Source organism: Ammodytes marinus (assembly GCF_949987685.1).
Source record: "Ammodytes marinus genome assembly, chromosome: 12".
Taxonomy (NCBI): domain Eukaryota; kingdom Metazoa; phylum Chordata; class Actinopteri; order Uranoscopiformes; family Ammodytidae; genus Ammodytes; species Ammodytes marinus.
This window is the reverse complement of record NC_137216.1, coordinates 27,799,154-27,821,485: the sequence shown is the minus strand read 5'-3', so window position 1 is coordinate 27,821,485 and position 22,332 is coordinate 27,799,154. Positions and strand designations below refer to the sequence as shown.

The 22,332-nt window shown below is 37.5% G+C and overlaps 2 protein-coding genes across 2 annotated transcripts; both read left to right on the top strand.

Moving 5' to 3' along the window:
* Positions 1 to 2,197: 2,197 nt before the first annotated feature.
* Positions 2,198 to 6,738, top strand: LOC307259001 (uncharacterized protein). Its single transcript, XM_080038706.1, has 5 exons — positions 2,198 to 2,328; positions 2,832 to 2,952; positions 4,804 to 5,009; positions 5,481 to 5,644; positions 6,080 to 6,738. The coding sequence occupies exons 1-5, from the start codon at positions 2,271 to 2,273 to the stop codon at positions 6,164 to 6,166; spliced, it is 636 nt and encodes a 211-aa protein (XP_079894832.1). The 5' UTR covers positions 2,198 to 2,270; the 3' UTR covers positions 6,167 to 6,738.
* Positions 6,739 to 11,334: 4,596 nt separating this feature from the next.
* Positions 11,335 to 13,299, top strand: LOC307258853 (trace amine-associated receptor 13c-like; the record flags this gene model as incomplete). The annotated part of the gene is made up of 2 exons (XM_080038519.1): positions 11,335 to 11,495; positions 12,480 to 13,299. The coding sequence occupies 2 exons, from the start codon at positions 11,335 to 11,337 to the stop codon at positions 13,297 to 13,299; spliced, it is 981 nt and encodes a 326-aa protein (XP_079894645.1).
* Positions 13,300 to 22,332: the final 9,033 nt, after the last annotated feature.

The following is a 22,332-nucleotide window of genomic DNA, read 5'->3' as shown; positions in this document are numbered from 1 at the left end:
TACAGTGGTTATTAACTTTAAGGAAAAAAGTAGCGATAAAAACAATAATAAAAACAGTATAGGCTATATAAAGTTAACACAGGAATTGTGCACTTACACATCAAATATATCATTCATTTTTGAAAGAGGACAGTGAATATTTTTTTTTCTTTTCTTTGTCCTTCAAAGATGAAACAGAACAGACGGACCAATCAGAGAGCAGTATTCAGGCAGTTAATGCTGATAGTGTCTGTGGGTTTTTATTTGTCACACACACACACACACACACACACACACACACACACACACACACACACACACACACACACACACACACACACACAAACAAAGGTGTCACCGCAGCAGAAACTCTGCATAACAGGATGTGGACTAACACTGCTGAGTGCAGTATAGACAGATCACATCAAAAGGATTATTTTTTCTGTTTAATCAACTTTAAGCTGATAAAAAATAATGTACACACATGCACAAGGTTGAGTTAAAGAAATACTCTCCACCCATACGGAAAAGGTGTTCTATCATTTTAAAACCGCTATTATAATATAATCAATTAGGTTTTTCTTTCCTGAGTCTTTCCCCAGTCTTCCCTCGGCCCAGCTGTCCTGTTAATCCTAACCCTGCATTTGTATCATATCATACAAAATGTAGGGTTAGACAGTGAGACCATAAAACACTCTTTCTGCCTTTTCTCAGGCTAGGATGAACCGATTTCTAAAATGTTTGCACATTTATACTACATAGGATCTCAGAGTTCAATACACCTTCATATTCCCACCGGTGAAGTAGGTCTTTAAGACGAAAAAAAAAAAAATCAAGGTTAAAATCTGTAAACTCTGTGAAATGAAACTTCTTCAAATGAAATCTGAAGTGCAGGAAACCACAAACACCAAACACACGTCTTTCCTCCTCATATCTCTTACTAATAACAATCCCCAGAGCGTTACGTCAACCGGTACTGCTATGAGGTCTGGAAAACCTTAAGCAGTGTGGAAGAGAACTAGGTACATTTTCTCAGGTACTCCTGTCCTTTTCTTAGGAATTTCCATTCAACATTATAATTATATTCATACTGTAATACTGTTCAGAGGCAAATATTGTTTATTTGACTCCATTACATTTATTTGACAGCAAAAGTAACTCATTATTGTCGGACTGAGAGTTTAAAAACATAATTGAATGCACAGTGTTATTTTCACACCTTGAAAATCACATAAAAACAAGGCTATTAAAATGATTTTATGCTGGTGTTAGTCAAGCCTCCCTCTCAGGGTTACAGCTGGTACACAATGCTGCCGCTCATCTTTTAACTGGCACAACAAAGGTCTTTGAGGTCTGTTGCTCTTGGGTTAGTGGTCCCTCAGATGAGGTTTAAGATCAAGGGGGACCAAGCTTTCTCTGCTGTCACCCCCAAACTTTGGAACAAGCTGTTTGTTCATCATATTGCACATTTTTTTTTATACCGTTTGATTTTGCCTTACCTTTTGCAATATTCAGAATATATATTTTCATATGTCATCTTATCTTTTTTTATTTATCCTGTCTTTCTTATTACACTGTTGGTCGCAGAGAAACTTAATTTCGGTCATTGTCACATTAGGGTCAGCCATAGCACAGCGCCCCTGGAGCAGTTTTGGGGTTAAGTGTCTTGCTCAAGGACTCAATGGTAGAGATGGTGGGCACCGTTGATGTAATAGCAGCCACCACTAGTTTTACAACCGACACCCTCCTGTCCGGTGCTGGGGATCCAAGCAGAGACCTCATGGTTACAGGTTGTCCCCTTTTCTCTTGGCCATCCTACCTGTTTAGAAAATTGGGTGTTGCATAAACCACCAAATTTGTGCCACTAACATATTAATTCTAAAACTTTCCACAGCAGCTGCACAGGACATGATGTGATTAACACTTCTACACTTGGTATGTAAAAAAAAAAGAAAAAAAAAAGAAAATCTGGATCTGAGTATCGATTGCGTAAAGACTTAGTTAGTGAGAGGAAAATGGGCCTCACTCACATAGAAACTAGACAAAACGGTTGATAACAGGAGCGTGTGCTGAGGTATGACAACATTGACAAGAACACACCGCAGAAACAAATCATTTTGGTTAGATCAGCAACCTCAACATGTCTGTCTTCCTGTTTATCAAAGAGCTCAGCATCCGAACTAGGTGCTATGTGTTTCTCAATCTGACGTGGGCTACCGTTTGACTTTGTAGTGATGTTTTAGGGTTTTTAGGTCATATTCATCACTGAGAGAAAGAGCACAGACGCTGAGATGGACATCTTCATCATCTTCACAATTTTTCTGAGCTTCGTCCTCCAGCCAAGCTATGGTAGGGATTTCCATTTCAATACTACTATCTACGGTCTATTTTGAAACTTTTAATCCTTATATTAATTGTTAATTGTATAATTGATGAAAACATTTTTGAATGACAATATGACCAATTACAAATCACCTAATGATACATTGAAACGGATCTGGTTAATGATTGACTTACATTATGTATGCATTCCCTTGAAGAAGGTGAGATATTCCCACATTGGTTGTAGTAAAATGATCTGTAATTATTTGTATCTTGACGTGAATGAATTAATATTAACATATATGTATATAAACTGAATAATACTATACATCTCGACACTGTTTAATCTATTAAAAGAAAAGTTAAAGTCCTGAATAAAAAAAGACTGGTTTTAATTTGTCTTCAATGAAATCTGAAAATGATTCTTTGATTTAAAAAAAATCCAATTTCAAAATAAAACAAATGAGATGTTACTGTTTAACAATGATCCGCTTTTTTCAATAAAGAACTAAACTATAATTATTTATCAGGTTTCGAGGTGATCCAGCCACGTAATCGGACCGTAAACCCGGACGGTTCAGCCTCCATCAGCTGTGAACACAACGCCAAAGCCAAGTCTGTTGAAGATGCTCGACTCAGCGCTATATCACCGTATGTATCATGGCAGCATTAAATACATTATATTTGTGGGATTGTGGGATGCTGAGATGTGAATTATACCAACTAAGGATTACATTGTTTTTGTTCCTGCTGGCTCTTATTGTATTCATCTCCAGTTTGAACTTGTTTGAGTCTATTTTCTTGATATAAGTGTATTTTTTTTGTTTTTATTTAATTGAACTTTCTTTCTACAAGGATTTATCTTTCAGTCAGTGTGTAAAGCTATTACAAACACTAGAACAACTATTAATGTCCTCAGTCGCAGCACTAAATATAAACAAATAAAAACAACAACAGCAACATAGCAAAATACAGAAACCACTATAAGCAATCAAAAGCCATTGAAAACATGTTTGTCTTGGGTTTTTAGTGTTAAAGGGAACAATTCATTCATCTTGTAACCAAACTCTTGGCAGGAAAGGGACTAAAGTGCATTTCCTTAAATGTTGAACTATTATATATATTATATATATATATAATATATTTCATTTTTTTTTTCATTTAACTTTTATTTATCCTCGAGAGACCAATTGAGGGGTGACCCTCATTTTCAATGGTGTCGAGTTCAAACAAATTCCAAGGAAAAACAACAATGCATACACAATATTCAATGCAAATACATCAAATACACAACAACAGGTGAAGAGAAGAAAAAACAAAAAACAAAAAAAACAATTGAAACATTTACATAGTGGTGAAGAGTGGCAGCAATTAAAATTAAATTAAATGAGTGAAAGTACAATATAGCCTAATTAAAACAGTTACAGGTAGAGTTTGGCAGATTTAAGATAGTTTGTTTAAATTGATTAAAGGATATGAAGGTATTTAGTTTAATTTGTTGCTGTAAGTTGTTCCAGGAGTCAGGGGCACTGAAGCTAAAAGCTGTCTTTCCCAGCTCAGACCGGGCTTGTGGGACATAAAGCATGAGCATGTCAGTGGAGCGGGTCTGATAAAGCCCATCTGAAATTTGCAACATTTCTGTTAAATAACGAGGAAGCTTCCCGGTCAAGGCTTTGTAAATAAAAATATGCCAATGTGCATCACGTCTCTCTTTAAGGGAGTACCACCCAACCTTTTCATATAAAAGACAATGGTGTGTGTCATAAGCATCTCCTGTGATGAACCTTAAAGCAGAGTGAAAAACAGAGTCTAGGAGTTTAAGACATGAATGAGATGCATGCCGGTAAACCACATCACCGTAATCAAGGACAGACATAAAAACTGCCTCAATAATCCTTTTCCTACTAAATAAAGGGAAGGTGGTTTTGTTCCTATAAAAATAGCCAATTTTTTGTCGTAGTCGACAAACAAGATTTTTTATATGGAAATTAAAAGTGAGTTTATCATCTAACCAGATGCCGAGATATTTGTACTCTGTGACTCTTTCAATTAAAAATCCATTCTTTGTAAAAACATTAAAATCATTAAAGGGGCACTGTGTAACATTTTAAGTAATTTATTTGCTAAAATCAATATCCTCATTCATAAATATGCAGTATTTGGTGTAAAATCACCTCTGCCAATAATCTGAATTATCCTCCTGAGCGGAGAATTACAAATATTAATATTACATTTTCTACATTGAGCAGGCAAGTCTTATGGAGGAATCCATGTTGGTTGGAATGTCATCAGGTGCATTGTTTAGAATCTAGAATTGTTCTTGTCCTTGAAGGCCACTGTAGCTTCTGTTATTATTCTAAAGGGGTGGGGTTACCCAGGGAGTGTTGCATTCTAGAACTTTGTAGAACTTTCTTGATGATGTCATATTACACACTGCACCTTTAAAATTTGTAGTTCTTGCTCTAGAGAAACACAAACAATATCTGTATCTACTCTCAATAGAGGAAAATCTCGACTGCTCTGCCAGAAGGGGATGCTACACTGTGTGAACGTTAGCATGTACGAAGAGAATCCCAACAAATGGCTGTTCATCTTACTCAACATTGGACCGGAGGAAATGACACAGACGTACCAGTGTGAGTTCACAGTGAAGAATGAAGCTCGTCTAGATGACAGAAAGACAGGAACACAGACTATTCTACTACCAGGTATGTTTAACTCTGTGGACAATTTTTAGGGATGAAATGAAATACAATGTACATGGTTTTAGAGCATATCATTTTCTGCATAGTTACCGAGTCTTATTATATGACATATTTAATTAAAACTGTTTATTCTTCTTTTATTAACTGAATAAACAGCTTTTTTTAGACTCAGAAATACTCAAAATTTGAATTCAGTTTCAGGGGCTGAATTTTTTTGTTGTTGTATTTGATTTACTTTCTGGTTATAATGATGATTTTAAAATTCTTTTTCCAGTTCACTGTTGATGTTTTGAAGACTGTATTAATTTTGTGGTGTATTTTATTAGTCCTCCTTAGGGAGATTCAAATTTGGAATTTAATTGAGATGTGTGCTTAAGTTTGTTGAAATAAACATAAAAGCTGTATCAGTAAAAAAAAAAAACTTTTTATTTGTATATATTTGTATTCGTAAAGTACAGTCTGTGTTTTCTTAAGGTCAAAAGGAAGTGGCCTTCATAAACAACCCTCCACCTCCGCTTCCTCCAAAACCACATCATCATCAGCACAGATTCAAACCTCTGGATTTGATTCTGATTGGTCTGCTGGCTCTGATGTTCCTGTACAGCTGTGTCATCACCTTGTGTTACATCAGGGAGAAGGTGACTGTCTGTCTGTCTGTCTGTCTGTCTGTCTGTCTGTCTGTCTGTCTGTCTGTCTGTCTGTCTGTCTGTCCATCGGTCCATCTGTCTGACTGTTTGTCTGAGTTACTGTCTTGCTGTCTTCACTTTAAAAAAGAAAAAGTTAGGAAAACTCAAAATTTCAAGGCACTAAATTAAACTAGATTTTTGAGGCTAAGTTTTAGGAAAAATTGTGTATCAATAATATGTTATGGAAATGCATCTTTCACATGTATACAAATTAGAAAATAATAATTTTCAAAAAGTTGTGCAAACCTAATCTTTTTTTAGTTCTGAAATAAAATTAAACACTATCCAAGGAAGAGCTGTTGTCTTGCCCATCGGTAATAATACCATCTACATATGATTAAGAAAACTCCTCAAATATTTGTTGTTTTTCTTGAATCTGTGTTCCAGTGCGGCAAGAGTGAACCAGAGAATTCCACCTACGTAGAAATGAGGAAAGCTCCTCCTCCAAGGAATCCACCTCTCGACATGTACTAGGCACAGCGGACTTCTGACTCTGGTTATTTTGACCCATAGACCGAATAAATACATCAAACCAATGATTGATGAAGATGACGATGTAAAGGAGCAGAGCATGTGTGAGGGTTTAACTGAGGGGAATGCCCATAATTCAGACAGCTCAATAATCTATATAGGCCATTGAGCTGTCTGAATAATGGACCATCTGATATCTGTCTCTACCGGTGGCCTCATACTGAATGCAATGACAGGATGTCTCAGGAGGCACTTACTGTATGTCACTTCTTTTTCATGCACCTTGTATCATAGTCTCAAACTTTTGTTCAATTTGCATTTTTTATACATGACTTTGAAACCATTGTACTACTGGAGATAAACAGCAGGGTGAGACAAAGCCTGTCTGACCATGCTGTATGCTGCTGTCCACACCTGCTTTAATATATATATATATATACAATGTGGCACCATGATGCTATCAGTAATATGATAGGATATATATAAATATGTGCAATTTATTATTCATTTTATAATGTTCCTTTGAGTGCTTCCAAGATCCATGTAATATGGTATCTATATAATGCTTACACTGCTGAATTGTTATAAATGATTATTTGACAAAAGGTTGTGGATTTTTATTGTGTTTTAATGTGTTTTATACTGTATCCATTGTTTTCTTTTGGTTACCACTGTGTTTGCGCACCCACACATTGTAATGTTATGCCTAATATCAATCATTCTATTTCCTTCCCATACATTATTACTGGCTAGTGATTGTGACTGGCCTTGGTTGAATCTCTAGCTGCATTTTAGGGCTTTAATAATATCAAGGGGAAGGGGAGGGATGTCTTAATCATCTCCGGGTAAAAAAAGGGAAATTCTTGTCCCAAATTGCACACAACGTCCCCATATCAACTGGTTTAATTATAATGTCCCCAAAAGTCTCTTAAGTCAGATTCACACACACACACACACACACACACACACACACACACACACACACACACACACACACACACACACACACACACACACACACACACACACACACACACACACACACACCATGTTGTCTTAGGTCACTTTTGGGGACTTACATTGATTTCCTGGAGATTTACCCTAATCATAACTACAACCAGTAGTTGCCTCAATCCAAACCTAACCATAACAATAACTGACACAACAATCAGTGTTTTACCAATTGGGGACACATCTCTGTCCCCTATTGAACGGTCAACAACGCTCCCAAATCATTCTATTTTAAATATAGTGTGTCCCCGAACATAATTTACAGGATGGCCTAGGATTACGAGGAACTTTTAGTTTTTGTTAATTCAATCGGCCCCTGTGGACAAAAGCGATAGTGTTTTACTAAGCTCAGAATGCATCGCAATCAGGTAATGTATTTATATGTAAATATAAGTATATGTAACCTCGTAGTCACATTTTGTCAGAAAGAGAGACACACACACACACACACACACACACACACACACACACACACACACACACACACACACACACACACACACACAAAGTTGTTGCATTCTATTTGAGAAATGTAATTTAAAATGTTTAGGAATTTATTATAACCTTTATTTAACCAGGAAAGTCTTATTGAGATTAAAAATCTCTTTTACAGGAATAACTGTACATGATGATTGAGTAAGTCTCAGGTCAGCTATGTCACCCGTACTACATAATGTTTACTCTAAACTGGCACGCTAACATATAGTCAGTCAGCTACACAGTAGTTACTGGTTGTAAACATTTAGTAATTAAAAAAAAAATCTCTATGTATAAAATGAAAATATTTGAACAGCTTGTACAACTGGCTCCAAGTCTCAAAATATAAAAAATTAAAAGCTGATCTAATCTCCCCAAAAGATTAATGGTTAAGAAAACCTAGGCATGTAATAGTCGGCTCATTACAAGCTTTGTGTGAACTCATAGGCATGGAAGGCCCTGATGAAGAGCGCGGTTATCTTAAAAAAGCATTTTGAAGTTCTTGCCAAGTTACAGTTTGCATGAACAAGTAAAATGAGGTGTGTCGTGACGTCAGAAGCTCCTGTTTGGCCTAAAGCAATCACCAATCATCACTGACATGTTTGTAATTGACAGGCCTACAGTAATTACAGGATGCTATTGTTGCTACTTGTCAATCGTTTTTGTCAGAATGAATGAATGAAGATTAATCTGTGTTTGTCTTTGTCTGGAGTAATTCCTGCTGGTTAGCGGGTGTGGTCAGTACATATCTAAAACTGTTTGACCTTATTTCAACTGGGAATGTAATTACTAAGGCATTACCGGTACTTACATTGTGTACATATTGTGGAATAATGTTCATACCTATTTACTTATTTACTTCTTATTCTTATCTAATATTGTTAGATTACGTGTGATATATTCTTAATTGGACGAACAGTAACAAGGCAAACTTCCCCCCCGGGATCAATAAAGTATTCATGATTTCTGATTATTTTCTGTATTTCTTTACTAGTTTTTTCTTGCGATTAAGAAAAACTGTGGGACATTTGTGTATGTGGTTTGTTCAAAAATTCACAGGATATATTTTAGCAGCGTTGTACGGTAAATGTGTATATAGTGCACATGAGTTAATAAATGAATAAACACATATCAAATAAGCTACTTTGCACTGTCCAAAGTGCTGTAATAAGCTACTAAGCAAGCTCAGTCTGGTTTTAAAATAAAAAAAATAAAAAAAATGTAGTTTTACTTTCAAAATTTATTACACCTGTCAGACTTTCGATTAGCACCAATAGTAACTACATAAACAAAAACTTTTAATTCACAGGGGCCTATGATAAAAATAAAGTGTTGTTATCATCAGCCAAGTTACATCATGTATTGATATGATACATCTGTGTGCAGAGTTTGCATCATGTGTTGATGTTTGGATTTGACTTCATATGTTCTTCTTAACACCTTTGATTGGAAGGGTCCCTGTGAGATTACAGCTTGCAGTCATTTGACATTAATGGTAGAAGGTGTGAATCCTTAATGAGAGTGGTTGTGTGTTTGTTGTTAACTGCTAGGCTTGACATGAATCTAGTCTCAGGGGCTTTGGACAGTCAGATAGGACGAGTGTGTGTGTGTGTGTGTGTGTGTGTGTGTGTGTGTGTGTGTGTGTGTGTGTGTGTGTGTGTGTGTGTGTGTGTGTGTGTGCTTCAAGTTTACTGAAGTTTTCTACCACTTTCTCTGTATACAAGCAAGTTGAGCCATGTTCTTTCCATTAAAACTAAGAATTGCTTTCTTTGTTCAAAATAAAGGACCTTTCTATGACGTCCCCAGTCAAATCCGGACAGACCAGATTTGAGAGATAATCCCACGAAGAAAACAATACATGGAACAGATTGGAATGATTTTTGCTGACCTGAAACTGCCTCCACAGGTCAGCCTATTGTTAGATAAAGGTGGTACAAGTCAGGGCCTGGCTCGCAAAACCTCTGTTCTATTCCATCAAATACTGAAGGGGTTGTATCGAGTTGAGGTCAGGGCTCTATGCGGGGGAGGGGGGGGGGGGGGGTGTCAAGTTCTTCCACACCAATCCAACCATGCCTTTATGGACCTTGCTTTCTGCACTGGGGTACAATGATACTGGATCAGAAAAAAGGGCCTTCCCCAAACTTTTACTTCACACTTGGAAGCATAGACGTGTCCAAAATGTCTTGGTAAGCTGAAGCATCAAGATTTCCCTTCACTGGAGCTGAGGGGCCTATAGGCCAACCCCAGGAAAAAACGTCTTGTTGCAACGGTGACCATGATCCTATTTCCATGAATACACTTGAATTCAGTGAGCTCTCTAGAATGACGCATTCTTTCAACAATGTTTGTAAAGGCAGATTGCATGGCTGGATGTTATACACCTGTGGCAATGGCACTGCATTCAATGATTAAGAAGTGTGGCCCATTAATGTTCTCCATATAGTGTCATGATCCTGCTTGGGCCTCTAGGCCTTGTGTTGTTTTTTGCCTTTTACCCTTGTCTTTGTGCTGGTCTAATTGCAGGGTTGGAGTCAGGTGTGCTGGAGTCAATCACCAGCATTCACAGCTGCCATCAATCATCAATCAACTGCTCTTCATATACCCGGCCCTACCTTCCATACACTGCCAGATTGTAGATTCTGTTTCCACACAGTCAGTCCTCTCTCTAAGCTAACCTGTTTGCAGCTCCGCTTTTTACATTTTTCCTGGCTAACTCCTGTTTTTTCTGCCACAGCTCTCCCGGCCTGACTCCAGCCACCAGCTCCAGCCCTCGCCCGCCAGCACTTCCTCCCGGACCCCTCTGCCTGCCTGCTCTAGCCTGCTCACACTCAGCTCCCTGGACTTGCCCCGTTGCTCTCTCCCTGGAGCCCCATGACAGCCAGCTTCCCCCCCCCCCCGGATCACGGTCCTAACCCCCTGCTGGTTACTTCCAAAATAAATCTTCTTTAAACTGATACTGTCTCCGCGCCTGTGTCCTCCTGATCCAGCCGTTACATATAGTGTATATACTTTAACAAATATGTATATTTATATCTGTACCTGGGAATCTGTTCTGTTAAGTTGTTGTAACCTGAGAGAGAAGAGACACTGTTGTAAAAAAGGCTTTTCTCAACTGTGTTCTGTTTTGCAGTTTCCAGCTTTTCAACTTTACAAACATGGATAAGATGGCAACCACAATTGAACGTAGGAGGAATGAAGCGATGTAGACTGAGATGAAGATGATGACAGAAAGCTGGAGATATAGTAAAATACAAGTGAAAGTATATAACATAAATTAAGAAGACTAAGACATAGGTTAATAAAACGTTTAAAAAAGCCTAACATTAATTATTAAAAAATTAGTAAATCAAATAATAATACATAAATAAAGTAGAGTCAGAGCTGGTTAATACGGCCATGGAAAGGGAAGTGTGGGGTCCCCTGGTGGAGCTGTAGCTAATTACACAATTAAAAGTTGGAGGAACGTTAATGATGTTGACTAAGAAAGATTATGGTAAAAAAATAAGATAGGGGAGGAGGAAGGGGGGGACTTGAGAACATAATAGTAGTAGGCTAAATAAAGGATATTGATTGGCTATGAGAGAAGGGGGAGGGGTTAATAAAAAAACAGTGGCAAATCAGCTGTATAACATATCGCTGCTTCAGTCACAGAGCCACCAGATTCCAGTGGCTTCTCACTGAGGATGGAGGCTGAACTCTGCTTCCCACAGCTACTCAACACCTCCTGCAGAAAGCCCGTTCCACACCAGCCCGATGCGTTGCTGGGTTACGTGTTCCTGTCCCTCGTTTCTCTGATCACTGCCGCCCTTAACCTAATGATCGTCATATCCATCTCACACTTCAGGCAAAACATACACTCTCAGTATACACTCTCAGTATAAGCAAAATGTGTTTTGATGTTGTGTTCAAATGCAATGGAATGCTTGGGTTAATAATAATTATGTGTTTAACCATCATCCTACCATGTAAATGTACAGGTGCTTTAGCCTATAATAGCATCACACATTTTCATGATTTTTGCCCAATCAATTAGTTGTTAAAGGTGCACTATGTAACTTTGGTTGTGTCAGAGAAGTGAATATTTTCTAAGTTATATTCTCATAACTGAAATAGAAATAACCTTAACCCTCCTTACGGGAACATGTGATCCCTGGAACACTGTTTAAAGTTATAAATCTTCCTGAAAAAGTTACTGTTTCACTGTTGTTGTTTAGAGCAGCAAGGCCCAGAGTTTGGTTTACAAACATATTCTAGTCTGACATTTGGTTACAGCTTCCTCAAAATAATTTTGTCTTGATTTATGATGATAGAATTATTTGTAGAGTAAATATGTTTTGTGCACTAGTTGCAGGCTCTGCAAAATGTTAACAAATCTCCCTGACCTGAAACTGCATAGTGCACCTTTAATAAATGCACTTCATTGTTCATGTTTTCTGTTTCTCTTATCTGTAAAGTGTTCTTTTCGTAACCAATGTAGTGGTGTCATTATGTCACCAATCTAATCTATTCTAATCTAATTATTCTATGTTGAAAACATTTATTTAATCATGGGTCCTTCATATATATATGTATATGGTGGAACCGTATCAATATGACACAAGTAATGTTCACTGATAGTACTGAAAACTAAATGATGCCACAGAGTCAAAGGATAGTAAATAAGCTTTTAAACTAGGCTACTTATGTGGATTTTAGATTAAAAAATCTAGTCAAAAATGATTTTGACTTGAAATTAAAGCAGTAATTTCCCTTTTGCTACCATTGCTTTCATTTACAAGCTTATATATTAATACAAATCTAAGTTATTCTTGTTTTTCTTCCTCCGTAGGCAGCTGCACAGCCCTACCAACCTGCTCATCCTTTCCCTGGCTGTGTCAGATTTCCTGGTCGGCTTTCTGCTGATGCCGGTCGAAATCCTGGCTACGGAGGCCTGCTGGTTCCTAGGCGACCACATGTGTGCACTATCCTACGTTCTAGATTTCATCATAACCTCATCTTCTGTCGGAAACATGGTGCTCATATCCATCGATAGATATTTGGCCATTTGCGACCCCTTACGTTACCCCACCTTGGTCACTCGGGACAAAACGAAAATCTGCATTCTTGTGTGTTGGATCTGCTCTGTTCTCTACAACACCGTCCTTTTGAGGGACTTTTTAAGGCGACCCGATTCACATAACTCCTGCTACGGAGAGTGTGTGATCGTGCATAACCATGTCACGGGAACTGTCGACTTTGTGTTCATCTTCGCAGCCCCTGTAAGTGTAATAGTGGTGTTGTATATGAGAGTGTTTTCAGTGGCTGTGTACCACGCTCAAGCTATGCGTTCACACATTGCCACAGTCACACTACAGCCGTCGACAAATGTAACTTTTAAGAAATCTGAAATGAAAGCGGCCATGATTCTTGGTGTTGTGGTCATTGTGTTTTTGATATGTTACTGTCCGTATTACTCGCCGTCCCTCCTAGGCGAAGATATTGAAGATAATAGATCAGCTTCGTCTTTTACATTGTGGCTGCTGTATTTCAACTCCTGCCTAAACCCGGTGATTTATGCGTTGTTTTATCCGTGGTTTAGAAAATCTATGAAACTCATTGTTACACTTAAGATACTGAAGCCTGACTCGTGTGATGCTAAAATGCTGTAGAGATTGGCGAGTGACATAATACAGTATGTGCATCCAAAAAATGTTGCATATCAATGAAAAGTAATTTTTTTTGTTTCTGTGATCTAAGCATTCTTTTCAGAGGGTCGACATTTCTTTAATTTTTTTGATTGGTTTTATGTTATATTCCTAATATTTTGATATAGGCCTACCTACTGGATTTTTTTTTATACCATCAGATGTAAGCCATAATCATCAAAATTAAAACAAGAGAAAGGCTTCACATATTTCCCTTTGAGTATTGAATCTAGAATTCATGAAAGTTTACTTTTTTACTGTAATAGACCTTTTCATGATCTTAATTTTTTTTCAGCTGTATGTGTATAAGCAACTTTCTGTACAGATGAAAACGTATAGTCAGTTTTTAGCAAGTTATCGAAGTTTAAACTTTCCATAATCATTCTAAGCATTATTCTGTTTATTACAGAAGGATTTGTTTATGTAGTACATTGTCTGATTTATGATACATGTTGTTCTGCATTTCTAAGCCCTGTATTGTATTTGTTGATTTATAAAAATAAAAAAAGGCTGTATCCAAACTCTGTTCTGTAAAACAATGTGAACGTATATGTTGTAAAAATAATATAAAGATTTTAACTCTGGCTTCATCCAAAATCTTGATTTCTGTTTTTTAAGAGGTTCAAATGTACATAGACAATGCCAAATTTAAAAATAATTCAAACATTCCCAACAAATATTATCATACAAAACGCAATAGTTTTAATGTAAGTAATCAACTTGCAAAGTTATATGAAGATATCTATGTTAGACATTTTACTCTATTCACCTGCCTTAAATAAATTATATTAAAAAACATTGTTAAAACAAGTAAAAGAGAATATATAATTAACTTCAACAATAAAGATCAATTTAAAAGCCAAAATATAGAAGTGGGTCTCGAGTCTATTTAAAAAAATGTTTTAAACACACTCTCTGCTATCCTCAGATACGCAGGCTTAGGCCGTCATAATGAAGAGGAGCCATGTTGTGGTACTTTAGAAATAACCACAGGGCCCCTTCCCAGTAATATTAGACAGCATGTGTCATTATCAGCTTAAACGTCTTCCACTTATTTTGCTTCGGGGCTACCTGTCAGTCATTCGAAACATGTGTCTGTCAAACCTGTAGAGCAGGTTTTTTAGCTCCCAAATATAGCCTCAAATTGACACCTGTCATAGCTGAGAAATGATTGTGTCCTTACTTCAAACATAATTGTTCCATGTTTGGCATCATTTGTGTTCTTGTTGACTTTAATGTGTAACCAGTGATGTGTTTCGCTGCATACGGTACACTGGCGTAAACATTGGCTTGAGTTATGTTAACGACTCGAAGCAAGAGTGTGTGTGTTCCCATGACATTACGTTTTGGGCTAAATGAACTGAGAAAAGGCAAGAACATTTTCTGAACAGTTTAGTTTAGAAGGACTTGACAGACATACTCAAACTCTGAGTACAATTTATATAATATGTGTTTCTTCTGATACACGTCAGGGCATAGGTAGGTAAACCAAGCCATGCATCCAGTGAGATGAAGAGTTCAAAATTCTGTCTCAGGTTGTAGCATAACACAATTGACCTACAAACTCGTTGAAGGCCTTGGTAACCTGCAATCATTGTTGGCTAATCTGAAATTAAAGCTAAAGAGATACTCAGTTATAGTATAATAATTAATAATTGGTATTAAGAATTCCTTGTGTGCTAATACACAACATAGGCTCTGTGATCTGGTATGTAAAAAAAGAGGGCCACCAAAGCTAGCAACATGCCCGTTTACAGGGCCTAGTCTGTAACAATTATAATTTTCCAGTGCACCCACAGTACAGACGAGTAGCAGATGGTGAGGAAATATTAGCTGATTTTGACAAAAAATAGTTTTTTACGACAAGCGTCTTTTTTCAAGAATCGCTGATTCCTTCTGTATTGTGTTCCTTCCTCGCACAAGCACAACTGCTTTGCAAAACAAGGAATGCTGGTCCTACGTAGTCAAAAGTAGCTACATGCACAGATGAAAGAGAAGAATCTTCATTTTGTGTGTGTGTGCGTGCTCTCGCAGCTCTAAGGTTAACTGAGCGTGATGTGTGTGTGTGTGTGTGTGTGTGTGTGTGTGTGTGTGTGTGTGTGTGTGTGTGTGTGTGTGTGTGTCTGTGAAGCGGTAACAACTATGTTCTGGTGTGTTCAGCCTGTCACTGGTTGGCCACACCTGGACTTCATTTGTCAGGTGTCTTCTTTTCATTAGTGACATTTATAATGGGTCTGTCAAACCATCACCTACGTTGCTACATTCCAGACAAGATCTCCTTTGTTTTGAATTGGACATTTGAGCATTAAGATGTTTCTCTTTTTAGTCTTGTGAAATCCTTTTTAAACAAACCGCACGTCCGACCGGTTATACAGCAGATTACACACACACACATAGAAAATGTATTTATGAATGCATTTAGACATGACCCGTGGAGGAAGAAGTACTTAAAGGTAGATAACAAGTACATGTCATTAGATAACATTGAAATGTTAACTTAAGTAAAAGTATATAGGTTGAATATGGAAAATGTACTTTCAGTGCATGTGTAGAATTTAGAGAGAGATTTCTACATGTTTCTACAGTAACACAGAACGAACAAACTTAACGGCCTTAGGGCCCGTGTCCACCGAATGCTCTTTTTTGCACTGGAAGCGCCTGTCTGCAATGCATTCCCTATGGTAGGACCCTGTCTGCCGGAAATGCACCTGTTGGAAGACGAAGAAGAAGAAGGCCTACTATAGCATATATGACATAAACACGTGTACAAATATCCCGGCACATTAAATGACTACCTGCATTTAAGCACTGCACATTGCTACTGCATATTGCATATACAGTACATATCAAATCAGCACCTTCATTATGGTATTTTATGACTTAAAGGTTGAGTCAGCGATTCTGGAGAATGCTTGTTCTCACGTTCCGATATCTGTACCTGTGTGTGCGCTGAAAAAATATAAAGATCTATATAAAGATAAAGAATATTATCTGTGATAATACACAGCCTATAGGCCTATAGGGGCCCACTGTCGCTAGCAGTGTGCCCGTTTACATAGCCTAGGCACAAACTATAGGTTAACATAAGCCTGTGTGAACATTCTGTTACAATCTCGGAACAAGTCACCATTGTTTCGTCAATCAAATGGTCTCGTCTGTCCTCGGCTCGCACGAAGCATATCAATGTTTTGGGTTTGATCCCAACACAGTGAACAATACGACCGTGGCATCGAGGAAGTTGAAACTTTATCTGTACAGCTAACCTTTACAGTACATTCTAACAGCAAAGAAAACTGAGCTATTGTCTGAGAGATGAAAGACACATAACATAGGCAAGGAGTGTTATCTTGATTAAGAAAATTCAAAAATAACTAGCTTAAGGAATACCGTTTTGTAAAACTACCCAAACTCTGTCTAAGAACTACATTACATTTTATTTAGTTGGCACTTTCATCCAAAGCAACCTCCAATAAGTGCATTCAACCATTATGAAGGTACAAACTCAGAACAGCAAGAATCGCGCAGAAAAAGAACAATTATTAATGAAAATGTTAAGGTGTTTTTTTTTTTGTTTTTTTACATGATAGCCACGGCACTGTCTTATCAATGCTGTGTTATTACTTGTAGGTGTTGTTGATTTTAACCTGTTATCACAGTTTGCATCAGTATCTAATTACTGTTTGTGAAACTGGAATGTTTCGTGACAGAAGCCAGTTCAGGCCAAACAAAAGGTCTCAAGAATCCGTGCGAAAATTCTTGACACACTCGGGGAGTTGACTTAAATTGTAGACGTGCTTTAAGAAAGAGAGGTAGGTTAAAAGACAGTGTGTGTGCTGTATCAGTCTCTCTCTCTCACACACACATACACACACACACACACACACACACACACGGATAAACAGACACCGACACACACACAGAGGCAGACCAAGAGTTAGAGCATCCAGTGGAACTTATTTTCAAACACAGCTCTTCTACCATTCCTCCAGAGGGTAAGAAAACTTTAACACTTTGGATTGTCCTGTTTTGTTCACATTTCTTAACATATTAATGTCCATGTTTGAATGTTAAAATGTAATTTAAAGCACTTGAGACCTGGTCTAAATAGATCCAACATAAAGAATGCTTAATTGTGTGAGAATGCTAACAAATTGCATGTTTTTCTGAAAGTGAAATCCAGTTTGCACACGTTGCACATGTGTAGACTGTTATTTTTATTTATACAATTTTATTTACTTTGTTGACTATCTTACTTCATAGATGTGTGTTGACTTATGTTATTATCATGCCTTCTACTTTTAGCACTGCACTGTCTGTTTTGTTGTTGCTAGATAGTAAATCTACACGCTAAGGGACGTATAAAGGAATATATTATCTTCTTTTATCTAGTCTTATTTTCTTGGTCCAGTGTTCCCCATTGACTAGAACTTACATACGTTTTTATAAATAAATAATAGGAAGTTCTATGTGTTGCATTCAAATATTTGAGACCATTCATTACATATAGAGGGGCTTAATTGTCTGATTTTTTCTATTCCAGCTGTGCAATCGGTCGCTGCCAGCGGACAGTCAACATGTTGCGTTTCGTACTGTACCTGGCTGCACTCAGCCTGATGGCAGGTAAGACAACTCACACACACACACACACACACACGCACGCACGCACGCACGCACACACACACACACAAACACACACACACACACACACACACACACACACACACACACACACACACACACACACACACACACACACGCACACACACACACACATGCACTATTCTCTATTATAAAGTTAGATTACTTAGAAAATGTGGGACCATCGGGCTGTGGGAACATAGACACGCTCCCGAGAACACATATTGTATGTTTTGAAAAGTCATGTGTCTCCATATGTGTCCGTCAGGTACCGTGGCAAACAGCCAGATGTTTAACAGCTCTGGGGAGATGAACATTACCTCGTGCCCCATCACCTACTACGGACAGCAATACGACAGCATCTTTGTGAGTGATACCATATAATGTGCATGTTGCTACATAGAGTATAATACACGGTCGCCAATAAAGTTGAAATTATTATTATTATTTTTTTACCTCTTCTCATGAAATCATTGTGAAGATGTGATCCATTCTTGATAGATATACCCTGCGTTCCAATCCCCATACTTCCCTACTAGTAGTCCCCTATCTCAGAAAAGATTTAGGATGTCCCAATACATGCACGAAAATTGTAGTATGCTGAGAATACGTAAACGCCCCACTAACTCCAATAGCATTTTAGAGTATTCGTCTTTACTCATGACATTTCTCGACATAATGAGAAAAAAATCGTCATTATCTGATTTTTTTTCTCTCTCCTGTGGCCCTTAAACTCTTCTGTACTTTAGTATGTAGTGTAGAAAAAATAAAAAGTATTTGATTTGGAACGCAGGTGTATATCTTCTCAAAACTTTATTGATCAATCTCATCCAAACATATCACAGTGAAAATTTAACTACAATTAACCCTTTGCAAACTGTGTTTACAGGTTTCAACAAAATCGGGGGTATTCAACAATTGGAAGGGTTTTTTGTTAAAATGTTTCAGCTTTGGTGAAGTGAACACGGAACACACATTAGAGGGGGATTTCATGCATTGGAATGTCCAATATTATACTCCTTCAAATGTCACTCACTCACTTATATTGAGTATGGAGGAGCTATGCTAATTTGGACTGAGAGAAAATGAAATATGAATTTACATTTTTCAGTAACAGTTTATTATGAAGTATATGAATGAATATAATTGATGTATTATGTATGGGAGAGTATCGGGGGAACCGGAGAGGAAAAAAAAAAATTAGAGGAGGAATTTTTACTTTTATACACTTCAATATAAAACTCGAAATATTGAGACACGTCGCGAATAAACGGCACGAAAATGCGAATAATTTAGAACTTGAATTTTGACGCGTCTGACTATCGGAAGCGACGTCTTAGAGAAATCGAATTCCGTTCGAAAAAAGAAAAGCCGCAATTTCACGAAACAAAATGACGTTGTTGATATGGAAGCTTGTTTTGACTCTATATATACTCTATATATACATTCAATAATTATTATTTACGGGCGAACTAATCGCACAAATAAAACGTGCCTAGTGTGCAAAGGTCTTAAAGCTGAAATACAATTTTGTGAATAAATACGAAATGTTGAGAATAAACTCGACAGTTCAAGACTGCAGTGAAGTCGGAAAGATGTGGACAGATTTGAACTTCTGGGATCCATAACCTGCAAGAATTTTTTTATTAAAACACAAACAATACGTCTTTGCTATCGTCGTAAGGCAGACAATGGGCTACTGTCCTGAATTAGTGTGGCCTTTTCAAAGCAGGAAGTATGAGACTAAATAGTTGACAGTTTCCGTATTCTTGGAGATAATTGCGTGTGTGTTCTATTACAAGATTGTGAAAGATACTGGATAGTGACCAAAAAATGACAACCTCTTTTTTTACCGAAACAAGAGGTTCTCTAAGCTCGACTGATAACTGCGTTGCACTGTATATATACAGCTCTGGAAAAAAAATTAAGAAACCACTCCAAATATTCAGTGTCTCTTGTTTTACTCTTTAGAGGCATATGTTTGAGTAAAATGAACATTTGGATTTTATAATAGAAACTACTGACAACATTTCTACCAAATTCACAATAAAAATATTGTCATTTAGAGCATTTTCAATAAGTAATGTAGAGATGAAGATTGAAGAAAAATCCAGACTGGTCTCTGGTCTTTTTCCAGGGCTGTATATATTGAATATTTCAAATCTGTCAACATCTTTCGAACTTTACCGCAGTCTCGAACTGTCAACTTTATTCTTGACGTTTCAAGTTTATTTTCGTTGTGTGAAGAAAAATAGCTTCCTCCTTTAATTTTTTTTCACCCCAGTAATTCTTGATGCATCCAAACCAAACCACTTCCTATTGTGTATTCTTCTGTATGCATAGACAGACAGACAGACTGATAGATAGATAGATAGATAGATAGATAGATAGATAGATAGATAGATAGATAGATAGATAGATAGATAGATAGATAGATAGATAGATAGATAGATAGATAGATAGATAGATAGATAGATAGATAGATAGATAGATAGATAGATAGATAGATAGACAGTGAATCATGAATAACAAAATATGCCCGAAATCTGTCTCCGTCAGAGTGTGTGTAATTTGCACATTGAGTGGGTGGAGTTGACTGACAGATAGAGATGTCACACCTGAATGGGACGTTCCTGTGCTCAATGTAGCATCCAAAAAGACAAAGACAAAACATTTTGTCATCGGGTTACAGTTGTGTGCACACAGTGACGTGGGCTGGAAGGACGCCAGACTATTCACAAGATTGATTCTGGAGAATGCTTGTTGTCAAAATAACTTTTGTCAAAATGAGTGAATATCTCCTCGTGATTCGCTCCCTGTCTGTACTGTGGGTGCATTGTGGAAAACAAATCTTGCGTTAATCAATACACAGCCTAGGCTATGTGAACGGGAATGTTGCTAGCTGAGGTGTTACCACTTTAAAGAGCCTAGGTTGTGTATTAACAGCGCCCACATCATAGTACAGACAGGCAGACGATCGTGAGGAGATATTCACTGATTCCAAAAAATAAAGTGATTTTGCCAACAAGCTTTCGCCAGAATCACTGACGTCTCCTTTAACTTCTGACATGTTACATGCTGAGTCAAGGGAAATGGCAAAAAAAAAAAAAAAAAAGTAACATTTTGAATTATTTTACAAAAAAATTATAATTTCAAGTAACAATTTCCATCTGCATGCATGAGTAAATAAACTGTTTCAAGTTGCAGCTAAATAATATATGTGTTGTGTTGTGTTTATACGTATGCTGGCTGCTGGAACACCTACTTTTCCCTGCTGGGATGAATACATATTGTCTTATCTTATCTTATTTTATCTTATCTTTATCTTTTTTTTTTTTTAAAGATATTTTTGGGCATTTTTATGCTTTATTTGATAGTGCAGAGAGACAGAGGTGAAATGGGGCAGAGAGGGGAGTGACATGCAGAGAACGACCGCGGGTGGGAATCGAACCCGGGTCTGCTGCTGGGCCCGGCCCGGGAGGGGGACGCCTTACCAACTGAGCTAAAGGCGCCCCCATTTTATCTTAATCTTTATCTTTATCTTAATCCTTCCCGTCCCACCTCAAAGCCCATCTCTTCTCCACTGCCTACCCCTAGTTCACCCACCAACCCAAGCCCCATCAACTCTACATGTTCCTTTTGTTTGTCTATTGTTGTGTTATGTAAAGCGCTCTGAGTGTGAGAAAAGCGCTATATAAATAAAATGTATTATTATTATTTTTATTATTATTAATATTTGGTTACTCCTGTGGGATTTTTCAACAGGTGGCCTTCGACTCCAACAAGTTTTCAGTTTGCTTCAAGGGTTTCTACACTGAAGAAACTGTGAACGACTGTATTGTGATGTCTGGAGGCTCAGCTGACAGAGGGTTCCTGGCTGTGCTCACCAGACCCATACCCACCTCATCTGGAGTCCATATACTGGTGCCTAACCTGAAAAACGCTGGGTCATGTGTCAACGTGATACCTTTAAAAGACAGCCAGCTATCTGACGTGAGTCCTCTTAAGTCTAGTTTCTCTGTGTCTTTTTTTAAAGGAGCTACAAGGAACTTTTATATATTTCTGAAATAGTCAAAAAAAATTCTCTGATGATCATAAATTACATGTAACAGCAAACGGGACCATCAGTGCAAATAATGCTTTTTTTATATAGTTTTTCTTAAAGCCTTTGTCATGGGTACGGTCACCCAGGAACAACAGCTGGCGCAATAAAAAACACACCCGCTGTTGTCCAAAGGGGGTGCAAGAATTAACACAAACTGAAAGTTCCTCGGAGCACCTTTAAATGAATACAGGTTATAAAGCGGGTACATTTAAAAACCAAAGCATTTTTTTAAACATTTATTTCTTAATTGTCTC

What these genes read in the sequence shown, in the direction of transcription:
- LOC307259001 (XM_080038706.1), top strand. Translation starts at nt 2,271, where the DNA reads ATGGACATCTTCATCATCTTCACAATTTTTCTGAGCTTCGTCCTCCAG. An exon ending in CGTCCTCCAGCCAAGCTATG is followed by an intron (nt 2,329 to 2,831) that starts GTAGGGATTTCC and finishes ATTATTTATCAG; the next exon opens with GTTTCGAGGTGATCCAGCCA. An exon ending in TGTGTTACATCAGGGAGAAG is followed by an intron (nt 5,645 to 6,079) that starts GTGACTGTCTGT and finishes TCTGTGTTCCAG; the next exon opens with TGCGGCAAGAGTGAACCAGA.